This window comes from Heloderma suspectum, chromosome 3, assembly GCF_057233095.1.
Source record: "Heloderma suspectum isolate Gila_16-S chromosome 3, 16-S_ref, whole genome shotgun sequence".
Classification (NCBI taxonomy): Eukaryota; Metazoa; Chordata; class Lepidosauria; order Squamata; family Helodermatidae; genus Heloderma; species Heloderma suspectum.
The window spans coordinates 38,333,149-38,360,846 of record NC_139460.1 but is presented as its reverse complement, the minus strand read 5'-3'; the positions used below and the strand labels follow the sequence as shown (position 1 = coordinate 38,360,846).

The 27,698-nt window shown below is 45.3% G+C and overlaps 2 protein-coding genes and 1 long non-coding RNA gene across 13 annotated transcripts in view; 2 read left to right on the top strand and 1 right to left on the bottom strand.

Moving 5' to 3' along the window:
• The window catches only part of HMGB1 (high mobility group box 1), a 33,796-nt gene extending 18,062 nt beyond the window's left edge, over window positions 1-15,734 (top strand). For 8 of the 11 annotated variants that reach the window (XM_084842966.1, XM_084842968.1, XM_084842959.1 and 5 more), the window contains 4 exons: window positions 11,217-11,378; window positions 11,539-11,684; window positions 11,913-12,087; window positions 13,870-15,734. In XM_084842966.1, the coding sequence (XP_084699092.1) occupies window positions 11,229-11,378; window positions 11,539-11,684; window positions 11,913-12,087; window positions 13,870-14,046 (648 nt within the window). In that variant the 5' untranslated portion in view covers window positions 11,217-11,228 and the 3' untranslated portion in view covers window positions 14,047-15,734. Of the gene's footprint in view, window positions 1-5,966; window positions 6,813-11,008; window positions 11,092-11,216; window positions 11,379-11,538; window positions 11,685-11,912; window positions 12,088-13,869 lie in introns of those variants that run through there. The other 3 variants (XM_084842963.1, XM_084842958.1, XM_084842957.1) reach the window with 3 other exon arrangements.
• A 2,543-nt stretch (window positions 15,735-18,277) lies between these two features.
• Window positions 18,278-27,698, top strand: part of KATNAL1 (katanin catalytic subunit A1 like 1) — a 109,662-nt gene continuing 100,241 nt past the window's right edge. The window contains exon 1 of the mRNA XM_084842956.1: window positions 18,278-21,308. The gene's annotated coding sequence lies outside the window, so the exon portion shown is untranslated. The remainder of the gene's footprint in view (window positions 21,309-27,698) is intronic.
• The window catches only part of LOC146349565 (uncharacterized), a 28,605-nt gene continuing 27,647 nt past the window's right edge, over window positions 26,741-27,698 (bottom strand). The window contains exon 4 of the long non-coding RNA XR_014789019.1: window positions 26,741-27,630. This is a non-coding gene — a long non-coding RNA (uncharacterized LOC146349565). The remainder of the gene's footprint in view (window positions 27,631-27,698) is intronic.

The window sequence follows — 27,698 nt, the reverse complement described above, 5'->3', positions numbered from 1 at the left end:
GTTAGGATGTAAATCTTATTGCTGGAATGAGTACTGGGGATGAATCTCTTATTGTCTGTGGATTCCTCTTATATTGGGTATTTTGAAATTAAAATACTAGCTTAAAAGGGTTATGGCCAGAGGCCAGGATTCATCAGAATTGTATTTGTCACCCAAAGCTTTCCCCAGTATCTTATTTGTCATCCTAAAGACACTGTATTGCGTTATTTTCCATTCTGATTTCCAAATTCTCTTTAGAGTTAACTATCATTTACCTTATATAATTTAAATGAAAAACCCACATAGCATGAGCTTGGAAGTAAAGATTGTGTGACCTTTAATTGTTAATTGGGCGAGTAGTACTGTTAATACTAATATACTTTTTCCAGTTTTCCTCTATGTACCAGGATTCATTACGGTCAAAGGATGGTGCACTTTGCAGAGCTGACAGTGCCAGGAACTGTTGAATCGCCACAAGTATATAATCCCATGTCATGTAGTTGGGGTTATGCAAGTTAAAACCTTCTCCAGACATGTCTGTGCTGGAATGAGGAAGATGGAGCCAAACAATACAGATCTGTTCATTATTTGCTTCATAATTTCTTTCCTAGTGATTGGAGTAGCTGATGATCTTCTGTGTGCCCCTATGTCAGACATGAAACTACAAATGAAGAAACTTGAAAATGAAGAAACTGTAATGTATATACTAGGGGTAGACAATCCTCAGGCCACATGCAACCCTCTGCTGTTTCCCATGCAGCCCGCTGAGCCCCAGAAAGCCCCACCCCAGTTTTCCCTCAACTGCGCTGAGCTGAAAAGATTGTTGTTCTAGCACTGCTATTAGCACCAATAAGGTGTGTGTGTGTGTGTGTGTGTGTGTGGTGATGAATTTGCCACCTGTTTTATAAAGAAAAATTGCTTACATTTAGCATGACTGTGCCTCTAGTTTGCTGGCAAAGTCTATAAACTCAGGATATGGGAGATTCAGCCTTGTTTTGTTGGTTGAGCAAAATGAGGCCTTTTCTAGTTTAACATGCATTCTGTGTGTGTGTGTGTCTTTGCTTTGTACTATGAGTCATACAAGCTGGACACATGGAGTATCACAGCTGTGTTATGAATAAATTGCATTCAATCTGAGGCTGCTGAGAAGACCAAGGTACTACTGTGATTCCCAGTGCCCCGCTTATAAATGTGACTGGGAAAAGTTCAACTTTGTTCAGTCGTTAAGTCGTGTCCGACTCTTTGTGACCCCATGGACACAAAGCCAGGCCTTCCTGTCCTCCGCTCTCTCCCAGAGTGTGCTCAAGTTCATATTCATCGCATTGGTGATGCTATCTAGCCATCTCATCCTCTGCTGTCCTCTTCTCCTTTTGCCTTCAATCTTTCCCAGCATCAGGGTCTTTTCCAGTGACTTTTCTCTTCGCATTAGGTGGCCAGAATATTTGAGCTTCAGCTTCAGTATCTGTCCTTCCAATGAGCACTCAGGGTTGATTTCCTTTAGGATGGACTGATTTGACCTCCTTGCAGTCCAGGGGACTCCTAAGAGTCTTCTCCAGCACCACAGTTCGAAAGCATCAATTCTTCGGTGCTCAGCCTTCCTTATAGTCCCGCTCTCACAGCCATACGTTGCTACTGGGAAAACCATAGCTTTGATTATATGAATCTTTGTCGGCAAGGTGATGTCTCTGCTTCTTACTATGCTGTCTAGGTTTGCCATAGCTTTCCTCCCAAGGAGAAAGCATCTTTTAATTTCATGGCTACAGTCACCATCTGCGGTGATCTTGGAGCCCCAGAAAATAAAATCTGTCACTGCTTCCATTTCTTCCCCTTCTATATGCCAGGAAGTGATGGGACCAGATGCCATGATCTTCGTTTTTTTAATGTTGAGTTTCAAACCAGCTTTTGCACTCTCCTCTTTCACCCTCAACAAGAAGCTCTTTAGATCCTCTTCGCTTTCTGCCATTAGGGTGGTATCGTCTGCATATCTGAGGTTGTTGATAATTCTCCCGGCAATCTTAATTCCGACCTCTGATTCATCCAACCCCGCATTTCTCATGATGTACTCTGCATATAAGTTAAATAAGCAGGGCAACAATATACAGCCTTGTCGGACTCCTTTCCCAATTTTGAACCAATCGGTTGTTCCATGTCCGGTTCTTACTGTTGCTTCTTGACCCTCGTACAGGATTCTCAGGAGACAGGTAAGGTGGTCTGGTACCCTCATCTCTTTAAGAATTTGCCAGAGTTTGTTGTGATCCACACAAAGGCTTTAGCGTAGTCAATGAAGCAGAAATAGACGTTTTTCTGGAATTCTCTTGCTTTCTCCATGATCCAGCGAATGTTGGCGATTTGATCTCTAAAAGTTCATCTTATAAGATAACAATTACACACAAGTTACCTTGGTCTTAAAGCAAACTTAACCATTAGCACATATGAAAAGAGTTAAGGATTCAGCACAATCAACATCTATAGTTACATGGTAGTCTGTCTCCCAAAGTACAATAGGGCGTACTTTCTAGTATGTATGTTTAGGATTGCAGTCTAAGATGAGGATGATTGTACATCCTCTGGCAACAGAGGGTCACCATGTTAGAAATCCTGGTTTGAAAACACTATATACAACGTTTGTTGTTGTTTATTCGGTCAGTCGCCTCCGACTCTTCGTGACCTCATGGACCAGCCCACGCCAGAGCTTCCTGTCGGCCGTCGCCACCCCCAGCTCCCCAAGGTCGAGTCCATCACCTCCAGAATATCATCCATCCACCTTGCCCTTGGTCGGCCCCTCTTCCTTTTGCCTTCCACTTTCCCTAGCATCAGCATCTTCTCCAGGGTATCCTGTCTTCTCATTATGTAGCCAAAGTATATACAACATAGGTCTTTAAAATATTCCTGCAAATAGTACTGGTGTTCTGCCTAGACATTATGACATATTCCTAGCTATAGTTATATATTTCCTAGTGTTATATGTACCAAATGTGGGAGACTCAGGTGGCACATCCAGGAGGCTAATTGTTTGGGGACATGCAGTGGGCAGAATACTCATTCCTATTTAGATGTGCAAGGTGACCAAAGACTATTAATATCACATCAGTATTGAATTGAGAGGAGGCTCTTATCTCATTGTAAAGGGATTTCTCACTACCTGTCAATTGTGCATGAGTCAGATTGTTTTTGCCTTATTTACCTTGTGTTTAACCTTCTCAAAGTGTGGCATCACTGATTTTAGCTGAAGAGTTAATTCTCAATTATGGTTATATGGGAGGCTGCTTAAATGTTTTGACAGCAGTTCCACACAGGGATTGTAATGTTTGGATTGTCCCAAATGCATGGAGAGTCCCTACCAACATTATTGGCTCCTAAGGATGTGGGACACTGATACAGAGAGGGTGCTTCCAGACAGAGAGTTCCTAGTGCAACCAATCACTGCCTAAAAGAGGCAGCAGTGAGACCACTCCTGAAGAATTCCTCTCTGGACCAAGAAGATCTAAGAACTATAGGCCAGTGGTAAATGTTCCTTTCCTGGGCAAGGTCCTTGAGCAGGTGGTGGCCAACTAGCTCCAGACTCTCTTAAATGAGACCGATTATCTGGATCCATTTCAGTCTGGGTTCAGGCCGGTTTTTGACACAGAAACAGCCTTGGTCGCCCTGTATGATGAAGAGAGATAGAGGGAGTGTGACCCTGTTGATACTCCTAGATCTCTCGGTGGCTTTTGATACCATCAGCCATGGCATTCTTCTGGTGTGACTGTCTGAGCTGGGAGAGGGGGGTACTGCATTGCAGTGGTTCTGTTCCTATTTGGATGGCTAGCTCCAGAAGGTGGTGCTTGGGGAATATTGCTTGGCCCTGTGAATTTTACAGTATGATGTTACTCGGGTTGGTTGTGTTCCCCATGCTATTTAACATCTACATGAAACTGCTGAATGGGGTCATTTGAGGTTTTGAAGTGTGTTGCCATCAGTATGCTGATGACATGCAGCTCTGCTTCTCCTTTTCATCTTCATCAGGTGAGGCCGTGAATGTGCTAGATGGGTGCCTGGCTGCAACAACGAACTGGATGAGGGCTCAATCCAGACAAGACTGAGATGCTGCTAGTGGGTGGTTCTTCTGACCAGATGGAGGATGCTCAACCTGTTTTGGATAGGGTTGTACTGCTCTTGAAGGAGCAAGTTTGTAGCTTCAGGGTTCTCCTGGAGCCATCTTTGTCACTTGAGGCTCAGTTGGCCTCAGTAGTATGGAGTGCTTTCTACCCGTGTCAGCTGGTGGCCCAGCTATGCCCCTATCTGGACAGGGCTTGTGTAATCTATGTTCTGGTAACCTCCAAGTTAGATGACTGCATTGACCTCTATGTGGGGCTGCCCTTGAAGACTGTTCAGAAGCTGCAGCTTGTACAAAATGTGGCAGCCAGATTAATAACCGGGACCAGAAGGTCTGAGCATATAACACCAATTTGGGCACTCTGGCGTTGGCTGCCTGTGTCCGAGCCTGCTTTAAGGGGTTGATTTTAACCTATAAAGCTTTAAATGGCTTGGGACTGAATACCTGACAGAGCGCCTCTCCTGACATGAACCTACACGAACACTACAATCAACATCTGAGGCCGTCCTCCAAGTGCTACCTCCAAAGAGGCTCAGAAGGTGGCAACAAGGTCTTATCAGTGGCCTGCCGATTATGGAATGATCTCCCACTGAGGCCCACCTGAGGCCCAACCTAGTGGGCTGTGCATAAGGGTATTTGGGGAGTCTACCATGAGTCAGTGGGAATGGTAAAACCCCAAATATAAATTGTCTGATAAACCTAAAGCAATTTAACATACTAAAATTTAATAAAATGAATGACAACCACTTGTCATTCATCCTAGAGCCTTGCATTTTGACATAACATTGAAAGATATGAGCAGGTTTGCGCCTTGAACAATTAGATCAAATACTAATTAAACCCTTCCCCTTGTATCTCTGAAAGGAATAAAGAGCGTATGTTTTTAAAAAGAATGTTCAGCAAGTGAATGTGTAATATCCTGTGGCTACAGCTCTGCTACTGTGGCAGCAGTTTTAAACTTGTTTAAAATATCAGCCTACAATATATTTCAAAAGAAACTCACTCCTGTGACTATGAATATCCTGCATTCCTGAAACCCACACCTGACCTGCAAGCATGACAGCAGATTGTGAAACTCCTCTAAAATCGAGGGATATCAGACAATGTTTCCTGCATTAGTGCAGTATGTGTATAGCTTACTTCGTTGTAAAAGTTTGCTGTGAGCTGTCCTTGTAAAAAATAGTGCATAAGAAAGCATTAAGAGAAAGTGGCTTTTAGCAACACTATGTACTGAATTTGTAGCAGCCTCTCACTAATAAGTGTGTAAGTGGACCTCGATTTATTCATATAGAAACGGGACTAGCTGTTGCATGACTATTGTGCTACTTTCCTTACCTGTTGGGATAAACTATCCAAGGTAGTTAATTGGCACGTTGTGTACTTTTCAGGCCCCTGGGCCATTTAGTTAGTTAGTATAGGGAAGTAGTGTTAAAGAATTACTTATTATTTTTTCTGCCTCTAACAGCAGCGACTAGATCGGTATACGGGTTGGTTTCAGAACCCTTTATACAGGCTACGGGGGTGCTTACTTGGCGGTAGGAATGGCTATGCAACTAAGGCAACCAACCTCCTTTTGCCTATGCCGAGCGTTATGTGATTGCCTATGAGCCGCTCTCTTCATACATAGCGCTACAGCAGTAGTCTCAACCTCAGAGCTGTGCATCCCGCCTCAGCCATCTCCCTTTCGCTCAGTTTTATATTTGCGCGCCCTTTCAATCCCTGGTGACGTGTCTCCCGCCGTGTCCAATCCCCAGCCGCCTCTGGTCAGGACAATGGAAGGCGTTCCTCCAACCAGCTTAGCTCCTGCCTCGGCGGCGGCCAATGGAAAGAGGGCTGTGTTGAGAGTAATGTTACCAGTGCCGAGAGAGTGAGGAGGCTGCGTATCGATCCCGCTCACAGCCATTGCAGTGCATTGGGCTACATACGAGATCCAGGCAGCCTTGGGCGGCCAGTGCGAGTGTGCGACTTGTGTGAACCGAGATCCCCGAGTGCACGGGAGTGTAGCACGGGGTGAGTATCTTGCGGGCTCGTCGGGAGACCAGAACGCTCCGAGCCGGAGGAACGGTGCAGGCTTCGGGGTGCGTGCGAGGGGCAAGGTTCGCTCCTCGCGCGCACACACAAAGCGGGGGGGGGGGTTGAGGGTGGGATTGAGCACCCACTTTTCACAGCCCCTTGGGCGCCGGGTGTGTGTGTGTGTGGCGGAAGGGCAGTGAAACGTGCCTTGCAAAAAGACCACCCCGAGCCCTCCAGCTGGGGAGTTTGAGAAGTGGGCGAAGGGGACCATAAATGCCGGAAAAGCCGCCTGCTTGTGCTCGGATAGATACATATATATAGTCATGACCAGGATCGGCGCTGAACAGCCGCGTGGATGGGCGGCGGCGTGGAGGCTTGATCCTGTTCGGCCCGGCGACCGGCGTAAAGCGGGCTGAGTGTGAACAAGCCGCGTACATAGCACAGCCTACATAGAGCCATTGCTGCAGAGTCTGCGAGAGAGGCTGACGGGGGGGCGGTCGGTCGGTCGGTCTCAGCGCGGACGCCTCGGCGGGGCCCGGCTGGTCTCGAGTGGGGGAGCGGGGGGGGGAGGGCGGCGGGGGGGGGGTCCCGGCTGGAGGTCTCCCCGCGACGTCGACCCGCGGGAGCGTCTCTGGGCGTTGCTGGCCTCCGGGCGATAAATCACCTCGGGAGCTGCGCCTGCTGTAACATGGCTGACGAGAGCCGTGTGGAGAGAGAAAACAAGGCGAGAGGGAGACCTGACTGGCTGGAGCGCAGGCAGGCCGGCAGGCAGGGGGAGGCGCGGACGGGCGGGGGCGCAGTTCAGGGGAACTTTTTCAAGGCGCCTTTTCTCCCTGGGCGAGGAGAGCGCCGGGGACCGTTTAAAAGCCCAGGCCAGCGACTGACTGGCTGACTGGCTGGCTGGACGGCCGGCGAAGGGTGAATTTTTTAAGGGGCTTAGTCGGAGCTTTAAAGAAAAGAAAAGAAAAGGTGGGGGCTGTGGCGGCCGTTCGTACAAATGACACGCGCCCCCCTTCCCAGTGCTCGCAGTGGCTCTGTGTGCGCCAGAGTACAGAGCGCACCGACACACACACGCGCACACACAAAGGGAAGGAAGGAAGGAGCCATATTCTCTGTGAGCAGCGGCCATTCCGAGAAGCGGCCTCGCTTCCTGTTAAGCGGGTGCTGCAAAGCCACGGCAAGGGGAGCGCTGTTGGCTATAGCTGCTGCCGAACGAGCAAGCGGGGCTCGGGGCCCCGCGCACCCGCGGAAAGCGCGGCCTTTCCGCCGCAGCGGAGCGCCCGCGGAGCGCATTTCAAGGGGACTTTCTCTCATCAGCACGGCGTTTGCACAAAATGGAAGGAGAATCGCTGCCGCCGCTGGTGACCTTAGGCAGAAGCCTGCGCCATTGTAAAATCTCCCCGCTCCTCCTCATGTATTAAAGCACACGGAGACAGAGGAAGATCCCTGAGCAGTACAGTTGTAGCTATATATATTGTCAGGCGCGCAGAGCCTTGTAGGCGAAGCACATCGGAGCAGCCTTTGCAGCCAGGACACTTATAGTAATATGCTCATGGCAGCGCATAGCCAGCCAGTTATTAGAAAGAGATGCAAATCTGCTCCCCGGTATTTAATTTCTATTAGCAGTGTAGTCTTTGCTAGGAATTGCTCCCCCTCCTAAATAGCTGGAGATTTGTCTTTTTCTGGTACCATACCAAAAACCATTTTTCTCCCCCCCAAGTCCATAATTAATCCAAATAAAACTGGTAATAAAGCATGACTAAAATACTTAGTATGGTGTGAAAGGGTTTTTTTAAAACATAAATTCATTTTAAAAAGAGGGCTTAAGTGTTGTTTTTTAAGCTCTTCCTGTAATGTAGCAAAGGCTTAAGTGGTGACATGAGCATTTTAAATATTTTTAGTTAGGGAGTTCTGAGGTAAATTGTGTAACTGTAAGGTCCCCCATTTCTATCTTTTAAGGTCTTCCATTTCTTGTTCTATTATTTTCTGTTACCAAGTTAGCCCCATCACCCATCTATCCTTATTCAATTCTAGGAGCCCCTTCCCTGACTCCATCTTCCAGTGTAGGCATGTGGAGCATTGGCTTTTAAGTCTTGTTTACTTGACAGAAACTTTAGACCGGACGTGTTTAGTCAGAGAGCACAAATCTTTTTCTGTCCACATGCCAAACTGATAGGAAACACTGCTTTCTGTGGCAATACAGGCTAGAACTGCACATTTCCTTAATCAAGTTGTGCAAACGAGAGTAGAGAAGTGCTTTCGTAGACAGTCATGAATAAGCTTGGGGAAAGCTAGTCTGCCCTAGCAATGTTTACTCCTCAGAAGAGAGAGAATCTCATCACAAATATGAGAAATTGGGCTTTTGAAATAGGATAGAAGAATGTTAGAGCCTTGCTGGATCAGACCAAAGGACTGTCTAGCCAGCAGTGGCCAACCAGTTGCCCACAAGAAGGATGTGAGGGCAATAGCCCTCCTGCTGTGTCCCCTGCCCCCCTCCCAAAACTGGTATTCATGATGCCTCTGATCTTGAGATAGCATATAGTTATGACAAGTAGCCATTGATAGCTTGGGGGACTGCACTTCTTACATCCCTCTAGTGTGAGAGGGGTCCATTTTTCCCTCTCTGTCCTTTAAACTAATTACACATCTATAAGAGGACCCATCCTCTTATCCTATGACTGCTAATTTTACTCAAGAGCGTTTGGTGAGAGACTTTTTCAAAAGCTTTTTGAAAGTCCAAGTACACAATGTCTGCTGGATCTGTCCATAATTCCAGAAGAGTAGTCCAGGTCTGGTTCACATGGCATCTTCTGGAGAGCTTTTCCCTCAGCCAAATCCCCCCTGCCCTGCTTGGTTTGAGTTGACACATGGAGACTGTTTTACGTAAATATGCTCACTGTGTTTAGAGTCTAAAAAGGCCATGACTTGGTGTATTCCCTCTTCACCTTATCCCTTCCCCACCCAGTGTTCTAGAACATGGACTTAGAACAAACATATTCACACAACCAGTTGCCAGAGGGGTTGATGGGGCATAAAAAAAAAATATCTGGTTTGAAAAAAGCTCCCAAAATGTGAGTCTACCCTTAATTTGCAAAAAGTGGTCTGGCACCTTAGAAACTGTTTTCATTGTGTCATGTGCGTTTGTAGGTAGTGGTCTATTTCATCAGATGAAGTAGGCTATTGGGCATGAAAGCTTATGCTATAATAAAGCAGACTCTCAGATGCTCTTGTACTCTTTTATTGGTGTTTGTAGTTAAGCACCCTGCTATAACAAGGGTGACCTTATTATATTGGGTCCCATGTACATGAAAGGATGTAGAGCATGAGTAGGAAACCTGTGGTCCTTGGCTTGATTTCAAGGGGGAGGGAGCCCAAAGGGTGAGAAAGATGCAGGGAAACTCTCTGCAGGTGATCAGTTAAGACTTTGGGAAAAATTGATCCATGCCTTCAGCAGCAGCCTGCTGTGTGGGCAGGAAGAGAGAGAAAAGGGAGGGCCTCACCTGCTTTTGGCTCCAGCTCCCGTCCACTGCCAGCATGCAGCCCCCAAGGGAATGTGGCCCTTGACAGACAAAAAGATTTCCCGCCCCTGTTGTGCAGGGTGTTGAATCCCAGAACCAGTACTGCATGCGCAGTGATCTCTGCTGTATTAGTTCAAGTGTCATTGTTGACAGCACCCATGACTAGAGGAGGCCTAGAATTGGTCCCCTCCCATTGTCAAATAAGCGATTCATACTGTCAGAAGCTCACTGTCCCTACATCTGTTCAGGTGCACGCATCCCTCCATGTAAGTCACTGCTGTGCACAAGGATTTTTGAACTGGAGTTATAAGCTATGGGAGCAATCTTATGTCCCCTAGATAGCATCTGGGGGACATAAGATTTTTCAGATTCCTGGCTCCACACTCGAAGACAGGGCTTCTTGCGCGGAGCCAGGAGACTGCACTCCCCACCCCCTCCCCCTTATAGCTAGTGTAGAGAGAACTGGTCAGCAGAGCGTGGAGATGGGGGAAAGGGAGTGTTCCTGGGAGCATGGAGGGAAGGAGGCTGGGGTGGCTGGCTTATGCCTTTTTCCATCGCTGCCCGAGCCTCCTTCCCTCCCCGAAGCCTCCGCTAGACAGGCAAAATTGCCCGTCTAGCTAAAATGCAGTGCAGGAGGTGCAAGGTGCCTCCCTCTCTGCATAGGATACTGCGTTCAGGGGCTTACAAGTACCCAGGGCACAACCCATAGGATTGCGCCCTAAGTGTGTGTTTTGCAGCATAGTTTAAAAGGGCAAAGTAGATGAAGAGGATTCACAAGTTTTAGTCTTGTTTGCTGCTAACAGTAGTAATTGAAAATTAGTCTACAGTCGAGGGTCAGTTTTGTGCATGTCTTGCTGAACCTCAGCAAGGTGTATTTATAAGTATATATATGCAAGAGTTGCAGTTAGGGAATAGCACATCAGCTATTTACGGGGTAGCACTAGTATAATTTTTCCTCTTAGTTTTTCTAGTACAGATTGTTCTGACTCTGGTCTAATTTTTAGAAATAATTAACAAGAAAATAATAGTGAAATTTCTGAAGGTGGAAAATTTATCACTGGTGGCATCTTCACAAGTATATCCACTCATCTGCAAATACACTGGCAATATGAATAAGATTGGGTTCCATCAGTGTTGCATGAGTAGACTTTCAGTTGTGCAGTGGGACTTCTCCTTATCCCCACCAGATCTTCTCTAGAGGATCCCCCAACTCTCTGAAGAGATTTGGGGGGCTGCAGGGGGGAGGGGGGATCCGTTCTATTGGTAGACAGACATCACTGGATTTCACCTCTTGATGGTAAATTATTGGAAACTAGCTTCTTTTAGGAGTTTTGCCTTCTGACTTTAGGCCTGCAAATCTTTTAATGTCATCATATAACATCAAGTGCCATGTTTTATACAGATTTGCAATTATTGGTGTGTAATCATTTGGTTGCCACAATAGTTGTCCAGGAAGATATGTAAGAATGGAAAACAGCAAGTAATGTAAGTATTAAGGAAAACCGTTCAGAACGCTAGTTTGACCAGCTTTTAATGGCTTGTTTTTCTTGGTCTACCATATAGCATGGAAACCCAAACTAGGTCTTCAAGGTTTCTACTATATCTTTCAGAAATCATCAAAAATGGGCAAAGGTGATCCTAAAAAGCCAAGAGGCAAAATGTCCTCATATGCCTACTTTGTGCAAACCTGCCGGGAAGAGCACAAGAAGAAACACCCAGACGCTTCAGTGAACTTTTCAGAGTTCTCAAAAAAATGTTCAGAAAGGTGGAAGGTAAGTTTTTTAAAATATTAGTACAGTAGATAAATATATGCAGTTACAAGTAGCTGTTTGGTATAGGAACAGAAAACACTTTCACTGATAATATATACAGTTCTAGAATGGAGTTGGATATAATCTTGAATTGAGGGTACATACTGAATTATTTTTATAGACTATGTCTGCTAAAGAGAAAGGAAAGTTTGAAGATATGGCACGAGCTGACAAGGTTCGTTATGAAAGAGAAATGAAAACTTACATCCCACCTAAAGGAGAGTCAAAAAAGAAGTTCAAGGACCCAAATGCACCAAAGAGGCCTCCGTGAGTATTTTTTTATGGTTAGCGTGTGTTGTATAGCAATATTGCACTGATTCACATCCAAAAGATTAACAGTTGAATAGCAGAGAGTTAGCATTGCACTGTGTTTTATTTTTATCAGTCTGTTCTGTTAAAAAGTGCTTTGTGAGTAGTACCAAAAATTCCCAACTTGCTATGCCTAGTTCAGTAGTTTAACCTTTACGTTCTAAGTGTTTGTAATTTAATTTTCAGTTCAGCATTTTTCTTGTTCTGCTCTGAGTATCGTCCAAAAATCAAGGGAGAACATCCTGGCCTTTCTATTGGGGATGTTGCAAAGAAACTTGGAGAGATGTGGAATAATACTTCTGCAGATGATAAGCAACCCTTTGAAAAGAAGGCTGCTAAACTGAAGGAGAAGTATGAAAAGGTAAACTCCAAATGTAATTTTTGCCACTCCAATTATTTTTTGTGTCATCAAATAAATGTTGGTAATTAATGTTGAGAGGAATAGATCTATATGTATGCTTGCATTTTCTCTGAAATATCCCCCTCCCCATATGACTTTAAAAAAACCCACCCCACTCAGTTGAACATACTTTCAAGTAAGTGTTTTTGGAAGTCACAGTATTAAAAACACCTAGTTGTGGGATTGATTCATCTAACAAACAAACACTTTTGTGGCCAGGGTGAGCGAAATTTAATTAAGCACTAATGTGCTATAAATACTAACACACATAACTGGCTATATTTTAAAATAATTTGTATTGTTCTTTATGGTAACAGCTGTGTCTTGTAGAAAGTGGGTTTCTTTATTTTTAATGGTTGTGGAATGTTATTAGACAGGTAGTTTCAATGGAAGTTGAATGCAGTGTTTCATAGAAAGAGTCTCAGGTCAACTTCATATTCTTATTTTGGTCCTGGGGAATGATACCCAGGTACTAAATTGAGTGTTAAGGATGTACATGTTAAGATTCAGCAGAGATCCTAATAAAATACTTAGAAGCAGGAAAAGATCAGTATTTGGAAGGGAGATCCACTGAATCTTCATGACCTTTACACGTTATAAGATGTGAATGTATTTTGCACTCTGGAGTTCCTTTAAGACTAAAACATACCACATATGAAGCTACTCTTAGCTGGGAAAGTATATTGAAGAAATGTAATATATGAATTAAACCATGGTACGAGCACCTTGACCCCACAGTCTGATACTGGGAAAGGTCTAGCACTAATGGCACAAGTCATGCATTGCTTTGAATCAGCAAGACGGATCCTATGTGTTGTGTGGACATTTTAGATGCCTTTGACTATTTGGACACTTAAGGCGCAATCCTATCAAGATAGGCGGCCGCCACTGAACTCAGAGGTGGCCGCCTATCCAAAGCAAGGCAGGAGAGGCACGGGGGGGATCGTTCCCTCCCTGCCTCTCCTGCCCTGCTATTTTCTGCTAGACAGCCCTTTTTGGCTGTCTAGCTGTGGGGCGGGTGGGTGTGACTGGGAGAGGAGGCTGCTGTACGACACATTGGATGTGTCGTACACACAGCACCGCTCTCCGTCCCTGAACACCCCCCGCCCCTTTTCAGTTGCTCCGCACTCCTCTTTCGAGCATGGGGAGCGGGGGGGCTTCTCCACACTTCCTCCGAGGCAGTGCGGACATGTGGGGAGATCAGTTTTTCCGGGAACTGACCTCAGAGCGCAGGCTCCAAGGTCAGTTCCTGGAAAACAGCATATCCTATTGCCCTCTACACAGTGTCTAGTGGCCATAGGACTGCTCCCGCCGAGGACTAATTACAGGTAAAGAATCTGTTTGAAAGCCATAACTAATCTGTCTACTTCTTTAAGAAAACACTCATAATTAAACTGGAATACCTGGCATTTTGAAAACATGGATTCCATAAATTTTGAGGTTTAGTTTATTGAGTCGCATGCAACTCAAAAAGACAGATGTATTGTATGCTGAAGGTGGCACTGTCTACTCTTTAATTGAAGTGCATGAAATTTTCTGTTGATAAGATATTAGGCCGATTCCTTATACTTCAGTGATGTGTAATAGTATAAATGTTAGACTGTCATGTGAATAAGTTATAGGTTCTGAATTACAATTTTGTCAAATGTGGATCGTGTGCATTTAATTGAAGATGCATTCACCCCATTGTAAAAGGGATTTACATTGTATAACTTAAAATGCTTCTGCTGTTTTTGTTCCAAGGATATTGCTGCATACCGGGCTAAGGGAAAGCCTGAAGTAGCCAAAAAAATAGCTCCAAAGCCTGAGAAAAGCAAGAAAAAGAAGGAAGAGGAAGATGATGAGGATGAGGATGAAGAGGATGAAGATGAGGATGAGGAAGAAGATGATGAGGATGAGGATGAGGATGATGATGAATAAGCCTCCGTTTAGATCAGTTTTTCTTGTCTATAAAAGCATTTAAACCCCCTGTACACAATTCACTCCTTTTAAAAAGAAAAAAATAAGCATCAGGCTGTGTAAGATTTGTTTGAAAACTGTACAGTGTCTTTTTTTTCTTTTTGTATAGTTAACATGCTACCACATGTGTCTTTTGGTAGCCCTGTCCTTTAGTGGTATCTCGGTGGCCACTAACCTTGCCTAGTACAATATGGGGGTTGTAAATTGGCATGGAAGTTTAAAACGGATTCCTTGTTGGTGCACAGCACAAATTAGTTACACACGCGGATGTAGTTCATTATTGATCTTCAGTTGTCTGCATCATAAAAATAATAGTTGTTCTGTTTAACTAAATACCACTCTGTAATTGAAAAAAAAGTTGTAGCTGTTGACATTCTGATTGCTTCTAAGTAAATACATTTTTTTAAATTAGTATCGTTGTCCTCTTAAAAGGTGCCCTTGTAACGTCAATATTTTTCTTTTTTTCTGGAAAGCTCATCCATCCTTTATGTTATGCCCTTTTGGAGTCACGTCAAAATTAGTTGTCTCTTCATATAGTAAGCTGATACAAGAGCTTTGACCTACATGCCCTACATAATCATGATAGGGTAGAAAATAAATATATACAGGCATATGCAAAACAGGATTTTTTGTCATATAACAGGTCAGAATTCTTCTTTAAATTAAAACACCTGTTCTTAGCCAATCCGTATTTGCTCAGCTTTTGCTACATACAATATTCTACTGAGTTGTGTAAATTTACCAGTTTGGGAAAGATGAGAAATATAATTAAATTCTGTGGCATGGAATGCTTCCAGGGGAAAAATCAAATTAGTGTCCTTGGAGGACTATATTCTTGTATTGATCTGTGAGGAATTTACATGTGTGACTTCATTGGCTGGTAATGAGAGTTGTATTTGCAAATACCTGAATACAGAGGTGAGTGTACCCTACCTAAGCAGGTAATGTTAAATGCTAAATTGCTGTAATCCTTTTAGGATACCATGTCAAGTGATGGTTGTGGGCTTTATACCATGAACTCGCCTGGTAGTAAATGTCCCACAGGAAAATATTTTACTTTATTAATGTTTTCTATAAGTGGTACCATTGTTTGATCTGTATAAATTCATGTTTTCAGAACTACTAGTTTTAGCCCATTTTCAAAATTTTATATTGTCTCAAATTAAAATGAGATAAGATGTATCTTTTTCTGTTAGTCTTTTATAACGCATTCTTGATATTTGCCCATTTTGTAAGTTAAAATAGCTGTGAGAGAAAAATACATTTTTTCATTTCAGTGTGAAATGTAACATGGTATTCTAATGACCTCTGATTTGATAAAATATAGGTTGCTTTGAAAACCAAAGTTAAGATTTTTGCATATTCAGTAAAAGTGCTGGCAGTTATTAACTCTTTCACATTTTCCTGCAGACTAATTTGGGGATTGATTGGCAATTCTGTAGTTATAAAATGATGGTTTTCAAGTGCCAGTGTTTAAAAAAAGCATTCTTGTAATTTTACACTTTTTGATGGAGTATTGTTTTGTTATACAATTTTGACTTTTAAGATTCTTACTTCAATTTTGCATTTGTTTATGTATAACCTCAGGAGAATACTGAACATCTGATTTCCTGGTTGATACTAATAAAATAAGAATTACAGAGGTTTTATATATTTAGTTAAATGAGTTTACTTTTAATATTTTCTTTTCTCCATTCAAATATTTTAAATCAACAATGTGATTCTTAAAGAAATCTTTGAAAAAGAAGAGTTAAAACACTTCAAGGTAATTTCATATGCAACAATATTTCTTCGTGGTCTCTGTGCATCACACATATGAGCTCTGCGCCTACATGGAAACGCATTCAGGAAACTTCAAAGTTGCAGAGTTTTTTGGCAGGAACCCCTCCGCCAGTGCCTGTGGCATATATAGCGTGGGTTTCTGCCTTCCCCTCAGTTCCTTTTTGACTGTCTTAGCATTACTTAGTGGGGAACTTTTCGACATTCTGTCACGCTGCATTTTTATCTTATCTAAAACCTGTTCCTTTACCTTCTTCTTCTTTATCTTATAACGAGAGCGTCAATTGTCGACAGTGTTGGAGAGTGTCGCCCGCCTCGGCAGCAACGCATTTTTTCTCCTTCGGCGTTTGGCCCCCAAGGCTCTGTTCAGAAGGTGCATGGCTTGTGGTGGTAAGGTGCGCTCTTCGGATGGCCACTCTTTGTGTCTTATTTCCTTGGGAGAAACCCACAAGGTTGAATCTTGCCACCACTGCCAATTGCTATCGAAGCAGGCTTGCAAGAATAGAGCTGATCAACTAAAAGCCTGTGGCAACGGGCCCTTCAGGCGGTTGACGTGCCTAAGGCCCAAACTCCCAGGGACCAGCCCGTCGTGGCCCCTCCACAAGCGCAGAGGTGGCTCCTGCAATTAAGTCTTCTCCCCCGCTAACCGCTGAGCCGGTTCGGGTAGATCCACCCACTCCAGGAAGGAGCCTGGCAGCAAAAAAGCTCTCAAAATGGGTGAAACGCCCTAAACTGGCAGCGGATGCCCTGGAAAAGAAGAGGAAAAAGAAATCCTCCGAACAGCAGGAAAAGGAGCGGGACCTACTGCCTCCTCTTCCTCTACTTGACTCTCCAATTCGTGTCGTGCCCACCATGCACACTGTCTGGACCTGACCTCCACGATCTCGGAGGGTGAGTTGAGGGACACACCAACCCCACCACCCCGTCCAGCTCTAATAGCCCTGGAATGGAGATCCAGGTCTCCAACACCACGTCGCTATGACATCCAGTCACCTCGGTATCAACCTGTGTTTTCACTTCGACAGCCTCCTTGATACTGATCTCCGGATTGATACCGTCAGCATCGTTGGCCGGCGCGATATGACCGTGATTGCTCATGCTCTCCATCCCGAGATTGGGACCGTTTCTCAGCCTCATTGTCTCCTCCCCACCGACAGCACTCGGATACAGACTGGAGACTCCGGAGGGACCCCACCCTCTTCTTTGATCGATCCTGTTACTTAGGAGTTACTTCTCCATCGCGTGCTCCCTTTCAGCTTGGACAGCGCTCTGGTTTCGACACTCAGGACGTCTTTTGCCCTCCCCCTCTGGTACTGAGGAGCTCTACGTCCTTAGCAGTACAACAACCCAGTTGGGAGCATCAGGCCCCACCACCTTCAATTCCACGTCATGCACCTGATGTGGCACTACGCCCTGCCCACTCACAGGAATCCGGAGAGGACTACCAATCAGACTCCTCCTATTCCTCCATTCCCCCATCAACCTCATCACCAGATGATGTCGTTGGGACATGGGATAGAGCCTCGCCTTCCGAAGACATGGGCCATTTCTCTGAGCAGGTGCTTAGAATGGCTCAATCATTGGGCATCGAGGTACAACAATCTCCACAATAACTCCATGATCTGGTATTTGATGCCATCTTGACGGACCTGCCCACTCCGGTGGCCATCCCCTTTCTTCCAGCCCTGCTGAGTGCAGTCCAGCAGACGTGGAAAGCGCCTTCATCCTTGACCCCGACATCCAAGAGGCTGGAATCGATGTACAGTGTTCAAGAGACGGATGCATCTTTCCTATTCTCATGTCCTAAACCGAACTCCATAATAGTGGAGTCTGTTCAAGGTCGCTTGCAGAAAACACATGACTCGCCTGTGGATAAGGAGGGGCTGTAAACTTGATCTCGTCGGATGTTGCCTTTACTCTTCAGCGGCATTGGGACTTAGAATCTCCAACTACCAGGTAATGATGGCCAGGTATCAACTCTTCCTCTGGGAGAAAATGGATTCCCTTATTGCATACCTCCCTGAGGGTCAACGCGACTTAGCCAGGATGTTTCATGCAGAGGCATCCAAACTTATCTCGTCAGCAGATCAATACCGCCTGTCATCAGGCAGACTGCAATGCCAAGGGCATGATGGGCTCTGTTGCCCTGAGGCGACGTGCCTGGATCCACTCTGCGGGCCTAACCCCTGAAGCTTGCTCACGGATAGAAAATCTACCCTTCAACGGTGAGGGTTTATTCAATGCAAAAACGGACGGGCAGATGGACTCTGTATAGAAAGCCAGAACGACCGCTTGTAAAATGGGCATCGGCCAATCCCAGCAACAACAACAGCAATACGCTCCGTACCCTCAACACCGCTGGTACCAACACCAGACCTACAGACCTTGGCAATCTGGGGACTGGACACCCAGATACCCTCAACAACAAAGAAAAAGCTACTCCCTCCCCAGGTTCCAACAAAAGGCGAACGGTGAAGGATTCTCTAAACGTCGTCTTTGACCTCAGCTCATCTCCCCTCTGTACCAACCTTTGCAAACCTCCCTTTGGAGACCTTCTGAACAAATTTTATTCAGCCTGGATGAGAGGGACATCTAGCAACTGGGTGCTCTCTATTGTCTGTCGCCGATACAAAATAGAATTCAACACTCTCCCATCTCCGGGCCCAGTCCAGACCACTCCACCTTCAGAGGTCCTTCGCAAAGAAACCCAATCTCTCCTACGAAAGGGCGCTGTCCAACGCGTTCTTCCAAACCCTGGTACGGAGGGGTTCTTCTCCAGGTACTTCACGGTACCAAAACGGGACGGAGGCCTCCGGCCCATTCTAGACCTCCGAGACCTGAACAAGTTTATCACCCAAGTGGTTCAGGATGACAACCTAGCCATAATCCTCCCACTTCTTCGGAAGGGCTCTTGGTTCGACATGATTGACCTCGAGGATGCGTACTTCCACGTAGCCATAGAACACTCACACAGAAAATTCCTCCGCTTTGCGATTGGAGAAGAACTTTTCTAGTTCAACGTTCCACCGTTCGGTCTTCCAATAGCTCCACGCGTGTTGACCAAGTGCATGGCTGTGGTCTGGGCTTACCTCCGCCTCGAGGAGTGGAGATCTACCCGTATCTCGATGATTGGCTACTAGTGGACTCTTCTCCAGAAGCCCTATTGTGCGCTATTGTGGATGTCTTAAGCCTTCTTGGGGCATAGGACTACGGATCAACAAGGAAAAGTTTCATTTGACCCCCACAGGAACGGTTCAATTCATAGGGGCCATCCTCGATTCCAGAACGGGCCAGGTGTACCTTCCGACGAACCGTAACACAAATCTTGTCACGCAAGCCACTTTGATATTCATTGCTCACCGGGTCACAGCACGCGACATCCAATGCCTACTTGGCCACATGGCAGCGACGGTATTGGTCGTGGAATGGGCCTGACTATGGATGAGGCCACTACAAAACTGGTTCATCCGGACCCTCGATCTGACCTGCAACCCCCTTTTTGTCACACTCCTGGTACTGGAGGAGGTTGCTCTCAGCCTGAAATGGTGGATGAACTCCAGGCACTTGACCCAGGGGATGCCTTTCCTTCTTGCTCCTCCATCCAGGGTTCTGACCACGGATGCCTCCCTCCTAGGTTGGGGAGCACATTGCGGCCCCCTGTGAGCTCAGGGTCTCTGGACCTCCAAAGAAAGACTGTACCACATAAATTCCTTGGAGTTGATGGCAGTTTGGAAAGCTCTCTGTGCCTTCGAACCATACCTCCGACATCGACACATCCAGATCCTCACAGACAACACCACAGTTCTCTGGTACGTAAACAAACAGGGCGGAACACACTCCTCCCGTCTTTTCTCTCTCTCTCTCTACACCTTTACGACTGGGTTGTTGTCAAGGACATCCACTTGACCGCTCTACATATTGCAGGACAAGACAACCTGTTGGCAGACTCCCTCAGCCGCCTCCTTTGGTGCTCCCACAAATGGCAGTTGGCCAAGACAGTTCTGCAACTAATTTTCAACCAGTGGGACCAATCAGAGATCAATCTCCTCGCGACTCCAGCGAACACAGCTTGCAGACAGTTCTGCTTCAGAGCCGGAGTTGGCCACGGGTCACTAGGCGATTCCTTTTTCCTAGAATTGACAGACCGCCTATTCTATCTTTCCCCCCATTCCCACTACTCAAGAGGGTAAGCTCCAAAATCAAACAGGAAGCCACAAACTGCATCCTAATAGCCCCCTGGTGGCCCAGGCAGCCCTGGTTCATGACGCTATGGAACCTAGTGCACGGACATTGCTTGCCATTCCTGCTGATAGACAACCTGATTTCCTGGGACTGAGGTCGGATCCTCCATCCCGATCTCCCCACCCTGAACCTCACGGCGTGGAGGATCCAACCTTCACACACCACTCTGCGCTGATCCCACCGTCAGTGCAGACTGCACTCGATGCAGCGAGAAAACCACACGCCGCTCATACTCAGCCAAATGGGCTTCCTTTGTTCAGTTTGCGACCGACACCAACTGCAATCCTAATAACTGTCATCTGGTCGATATTTTGTCCTTCCTTCAGCACCTGTACAGCAAAGGCCTGAGGTACTCCTCTATCGGAGTGTATGCTTTGGCAATTTCTGCTATGCGGGGCAACGTCGATGGGTGGCCCATCTTCAGCCACCCTTTATGCAAACAATTCTTGTAGGGTCTCAGAAACTTGGCACCAATGTGAGGGTGTTGAGCACCAGGGTCAGGTCCCACTGAGGAACGAAGTCTGTCACAGGTGGATCCATTTGAACCACTCGCTACCATGGACTTAAGGCTGCTCTCTTGGAAGGTCGCCTTCTTGGTAGCCATTATGGCATCAAGGAGAGCAAGTGAACTCTCTGCGTTACGAATAGACTCACCTTATACCATTTTTCACAAGGAAAAGGTGGTGCTTCGGCTGGACTTAGCATTCCTTCCGAAAGTGGTCACGGAATTCCATGTGAATCAGCCAATCGTCCTCCCCGCCTTCTTTCCATCTCCAACTTCTGATTTGGAAAGGCGGCTGCATGCTCTAGGTATCTGGAGAGCCCTGGCTTTTTATAGGTCTTGGACAGAGCCTTCCCGCAGCTCACAGCAGCTCTTTTTCTGCTACGGAGGACACAACAAGGGCTCTCTAGTCTCCTCTCAGAGACCGGCCTCCTGGATACTACACACCATCCGACTGGTATATGAAGTCTCTGGGAAGGACTTACTAACCTGAATTCGGGCTCATTCGATGAGGGGAGTGTCGACTTACACAGTTTTTACAAGGGCTGTCCCTCTTGTAGACTAATGTCAGGCGGCTACCTGGTCTAAGCCTTCTACTTTCATAAAGCACTACGGACTGGATGTTCAAGCTCGAGCGGACTGTGCCTTTGGCAAGGCTGTGCTTTTGTCGGTACTACATTGAGACACCGACCCGCCTCCGGTAAGTTAGCTTGTTACTCGCCCATATGTGTGATGCACAGAGACCACAAAGAAGAAAGTCAGGTTGCTTACCTGTAACTGTAGATTTTCCAGTGGTCATCTGTGCAACCTGTCCCACCATCGCCACTTATAGAAGCATAGAATAGTAGGGTTGGAAGGGGCCTACAAGGCCATCAAGTCCAACCCCCTGCTCAATGCAGGAATCCAAGTCAGAGCATCCCTGACAGATGGCTGTCCAGCCTCGTCTTGAACGCCTCCAGTGTGGGAGAGCCCACCACCTCCCTAGGTAGACCTAGATCGACACACTTCGGTGTCTACGGTCTGTTGGTGCTGAAGTGTTCTCGGTCTGGGACTCTTACAGTCTCAAGGAACTGAGAGGAAGGCGGGAACCCACACTATATATGCCACGGGTGGTGGAGGGGTTCCTGCCAAAAAACTGCAGCTTGGAAGTTTCCTGAACGAGTCTCAGTGCAGGCGCAGAGCCCTTATGTGTGAATGCACAGATGACCACTCTAACTACAGTTACAGGTAAGCAACCTGACACTCTCAAGTAAGGATATCGGATTGCAGCCTGGGTTGATTTAGCTTATGGTCCAAGTCTTCCCTTAGCAACCCCTCATGCTGTATCACATATTATTCAGGAGGATTCCCCAATGCTCCAGAGAGGCTTTTGGTGTGGGGTGCAGGTGACTGCATGGGGGAGGGAGGGATGGGAAGTTTTCTTTCAGTGACTTTCCTTAACATAGGACTGAATCCACGGTATCAAGTAATAGTCATACTTTTCAGTTGTAAACTTGACTTTCAAAGTAGTATAAGGGGCTGGTAGGTCTCTAACGGAACATTTGACTTCTATGATTTTCTATAAATGTAATAACTAAAACTAGCTTTCCCAGTCCTATAGAACATAAGCAATCGTGGCCTAGGATAAATAGTGGGGGCCTTCAGTGTCCATCCCTCAGCCCGCATACAGTTTCTTCTATTACTATCTATAGTCCTTTATAGTTATTTGTAATTCTCATGACTCTTAGTAATGTAAAGCTGTGTTCTGATTTTTATCTAGAACCAATGACATTGAACTGGACATTTAAAAAAGAACATAGCTTTAAAGCTAATTAATGGAAGATTTTTATAGTCAGTACCCAAACAACATGTAGAACTCTGAGAAAAAAACTAAAGATGCTTACTGCTTTCTTTTGCCCTAGCTAACTGCAGACTGTTCACTGAGCAAATGCTGAGTCATCAAGCTCAGCTTCAGCTTGGTACCCTGGGCAAGTGCCCAGCTTGCCTACCCTTAAGGTTGCCCCTACAAACAGTAGAAACAAATGCTTAGAATAAAGGTAAATAGTTGATCCCAGTGCAGCTAAGAAGTCAGTTCTGTGATCGTTTTAGTCCTCAAAAGATTTGCAAGAAGGAATTATCCTGATAAGATGATGTTAGAGCAAGAATAAGTGGCTGTGTTGTCTGTCTTCCAAGATCAGACTTACACCTTCTGGAATTAACACTGAAGTTGGTTTAACTCGAGAGATCTCTGAAGTGCTTCAAGTGAGATTTGGTTTCTGGAAATACGTGCAGAGCTTTCTGAATTCACTTCAGGACTTGCATGTGTATGCTAAGGTAAATCTACTGAAGAATTTTTTGTAATTTTCGAACAAAGGATTTTTGGGCCAGATTTTTAAAAATCCAGATTTCTGGCACTTGAAGACTTTAAGGTGATATAAAGATTGTTTTTTGAAATAGTTTCAAATGTGAAACATTAAAGAAAACAAAACTGCCTCTTCAACAAAGCCATAGGAACACATTAAAAATTAGAATTTCCTTCCTCTTTGTTAAGGGAGTTCCTACCAAAAAGCAGTGTGCATATTTTGAAAGCTTTAGGACACAATCCTATGGCTGCTAGACAGTGGGATTGGTTGGTTTCCGGGAATTGACCTCAGAGCCTGTGCTCTGAGGTTGGGTCCCGGAGAACCACCTCCCCCTCTGCCTCCTAGGCGGCATGGATCGTCTCTGGGCTCGTAAGAGCAGTGCGGAGCAGGGCAAAGGGGGCATTCCCGGGGGCAGGGAGTGTGGAAGTGCCAGTATGCTTCCTATGCATTGTTCTGCCTCCACGCTCCATGCCCCATGGTTAGACAGCCGAAATCAGCCGGCTAGCCACAAATGCAGGGCGGCTGGAGCATGGAGGAAAGGATACACTCCATGCTTCTGCTATGCATTAGATAGGTAGCCACCTCCAAGTTCGGAGGCAGCCATCTGTCCCTGTAAGATTGCTCTTTTAATTGGCTATTTTGATGAGAAACTCAAAATGGCTTTATGTGATTAGTGTTTCTGTTTAAACTCTTAGATTTGGTTTAGATACTTACCTGGACAACAACCATCTTTGCCTGGTTGAGCAGGTGCTTGCTCCTCCATGCTGCACACCTAATGTAATACCTTTATTCGGGCCAACAAAAATTCCATGAAAGGTTGTCCAAACCTCTGAGCTCTCCAGAGCTCTTCATCAGGCTAGAATGGTACAAGAGGCAGTGGGCGGGCATGGAATAGCAATTGTTGCAGGTGTTGGGTAACACCTACCATTCTGAGGCAAAGAAGCTGGTTTCAGACTCTCATTTCTGAAACCAAAGCCCAGCTGTAACTCAGATCTTGCCCTGGCCAAGACATGCAGGTCCCTCAGCAGACAGACTACAAATAAAGAGAAACATGACTTTATATTAGCAAATGGCTAGTATCTTGATGCCTGTGTGCTACCTCCAGTACCAGAGGCAGTGAGCCAATGTATACCAGTTGCTGGGGAACATGGGTGGGGGAACTGTTGTGCTCATGTCCTGCTTGTGGGTTCCTGGTTGACAGCTGTTGGCCACTGTGTGAACAGGATGCTGGACTAGATGGACCCTTGGTCTGATCCAGCATGGCTCTTCTTATGTTGTTAAACTGGAGATTAATTTTAGGTGGTGCACACCTAACGTGATTAAGAGTTCCTGGAAATCTCAAAAGCTTGCACAATCTTTTGTGGCATGTTGGTTGGTCCTAATAAAGGTATTGCCTAAATGTAGATTTTGGATTTTCCCATTGACTTTTGGATGTTTTATTGATGGACCAGTGTGACTATCTTTATGTTTCTAATGTAATGTGTGAGACAAGCATCCAGTGGAGATGCCAGTTCACACAGTTGCTTAATTTAGACAGTTCTTACCCACCGAAAAATGAGAGTACAAATGACTGTTGCATATATGATCCTCCACCTTGAGTGCATGTGTTATGTTATGTATGGAGGAATGGAAAGGGGCAGGCACCAGTTCCTGCAATGTAAAGATTTGCTCCCCTGGCTAAGTGCTCTGGAACTGGTCCTGAGATATGGTCTAGTATCAAGCTAGTGATAAGAAACGTGGGAGGAAACAATTATCTTTGCTTAGAAGAGATGTGTTTAGGTTTCAGAAATATGAAAAATCTCAAAGGCCGAGGCATTTAATGAGGAAGATGTAAGCCCTGGTCTACTCTACGCAAGCAAGAGAATGAGGTGAAAAAATGTGGTGATAAGGTAAGACCACCATCTACACTGCAGGTGGGGGGTTCCTGTTTTGTGTATATCTCCACATTAAAAATCCCCAACAACTCCCTGTAAATAGAAAACTACAACAGCACAGAGAGCGCTTCTGTTCAAGCGCTTTGCCAACAGTGCTGTTCTTTCTGCTTAAGAGAGAGTTTTGTTTTTAACATAGGGGAGTGTTCAAAAATGAGACTCCCTGAGATATTTTAGGCCTGGTCTGGACATGCAGCAGAATTCTGAAGAGGATTGTACTACCCTGCAAGTAAAACGCCAACACATCAGGGAGAAAGGTTCTAGCCAATGCGCCCCATTGTGCTACTTTTCTACTCACAGGGAGTTAATCTAGAGGAGCATTCAGAAATGGCAGTCTGAAATGACAGAGCCAAATTATGTCACCTTCATTGTGTAGCATGTGGGTGAGGCTTATCTTCTTTAAACTCTTTAGTGAACTCGTGCAGCCCCAACTTGGACTGGGACTACCGTGTGTGTGTTAAACCTCCCATCACCACTGCTCCCCCCCCCCCGAAATCCCCCTAAATGGGGAAGGGGATTTAAAAAAAGAAGTCTCCATTGGTGTCAATAGAGAACAAAGTCTCTGTACTGAGGGGGGCTGGGATTGGGGGGGGAACAGTGAGGAGGGAAGGTTTAACGGTGGTCCCAGTCTGAACCTGAGCCCCGCATGCTTACACTAGAGTACAAAACGACAAGTCTCAGCTACATGTTGTGTGATTAGTGTGCAAGTTCACCTAGCTTTCCCCACCTTGTTAATCGGGCTGCTGCTTCTTGCAGCTCCTTGTGCTCTTACTGCAATTGGAATTGTTTTCAGTATATTTATATGAAAACTGCGTAGGAATTTTATTATATTTAGCGGAATATAAATATCAAATAAATAAATAGTGTAATGTATAGCTTGGCTCACAGTTCATTCTAACACCTCTAAAATTTTAGTGCCTCATCCCTATTTTATTTTGCTGTATATATAGACCAGGGTAGATGTCTTGCCAGCAACAAGCAGGCATGGGTCAACTCATAGGAGGACTCCTCTAGCAACACCTAAGGCTAAGATGCTTCATAAGGCAACACAGGACCAGTGGGTGATGTTTGCAGGCCCCAGCTCTTCATCCTCCCCATCTGGGGTTGGGCCTGAAAGACCAAGGAAATGTGTGGGTACATGGAGAGTAAATTGTAAGCAAGAACAAGTTGTTGGCTCATTGAATAATATGTAATCGGTGCTGTATTTGCAGGCATCCAACAAGGGTTTTCTGGGCCTATTCTATACCAATATTTAAACGAAGGGAATACCAAGGAAAAGCCTGGTCAGAGTGAAACTCTGCATGGATTTTCCAGAAAACAGCTGTGAGCAGGGCGCTGTTAGGATTCTGATGAGGAATTCTTTTAGATTTATTCTTAACTTCAGACTCTACTTCAAAAATGAAATATTTTTAGAAAGTGTTTTGCATTTAAGATCGGCCTCTGATCAGATTATGATGCAATTTCAGATGTAAGAAGTTCTTGTAACAATCATCTTCTCTGTAGTGGTTGAAACCCACAGCTAAGCCATGGTGACAGTTCTTCACTGAGATTCTGGAGAGTGGATCAGTTTTCAAAATGGGAGCCTTTGGCTTCTGTGGTTGACCACTACGCCACATGTGAAAAAGAAAGGTTCCATGCTGGAAAACACTTTAAACATACATTTGATAAAGGATGCGTACATAAATTGAAGGAAGCTGTTCAGGAAAAGAGCAGAAGGAAACAGCAGCGAATATAATGACCTTGTGCAGCTTGAATGCAAGTAAAGCACTGGGAAGACCATTATCCTAGTCATGTCTGAACTTCCTGGCACTTCCTTTACAACACCCCCCCCAACCCACCCTCACCTATTTGAGTGACAAAGAAAATGCACAGTGAACAAAATGAGCAGGGGAAATATGCAACTTTAAAAAACAACTACGAACTTGATACTGCCTAAACCTTGTGAAGTTTGACATTTTCTTCAGCAGGTGGTGCAAACACTTGTAGGACAAGAGATGCACATTGAATTTGGGCACTGCATTATTAGGAAGGACATTACATGCAACCAACATGCACCCCTCTGCTTGCCCACTAACAATAAATAGAAATTGTGAAGCACTGTCAGGAAGAGTTCACCCACAGCTATGTCTGAGCCTTGGAATGGATGTCTGCACACAAGGATTGGACCACAAGTAAGAGCCATACATGTCATTCCTTTGATGTTTCATACTTGGGAATTTGGGGAAGGCATGAACAGTTCTTGATTTGATATTTACACCCATAATTTCTGAATTGGCCCTAAGGGATCTGCACTGCAAAGTTACTGTGGGTCTGTAATACCTCTCTTCTCTCAAGAGTTCAAGGTTGCTTATGTCCCCCAATTATCTCCCTAGACAGCTCCTTAAGACCTGTTTAGCTATAGCAATTAGGGTGGCCACTTATGAAGGGGCACAAATTTGCATAACATTTGCATGTGCTAATGCATACATATAGATGCAAATTTAGAAATGATTACTACAATTTAAAAAGGAACATTCGAAGCTGCCTTATACTGACCTTTGGTCCATCTAGTCCAGTATTGGCTATTTCAGAAAGCTGATGGCCATTAGCTACCCACAGGAAAAAGTGCGAGTCCTTTTCCTACTCTGTTCATACCATTCTATTTTGTGAGCCCAGAGGAAAACCTAGGGTGCTTGCAGACAAAAGGCTCCGTAACGCTAAGAATCAGAAGGCATTATGCAGTTCCGTCTTTTCTTCCTTAATGGATTTTCTGTGGTAAGAGAAAAAAAGAAGAAATGATGGGCTACAAGTGGAAGACAATGAGTGGACCCCCCTGCA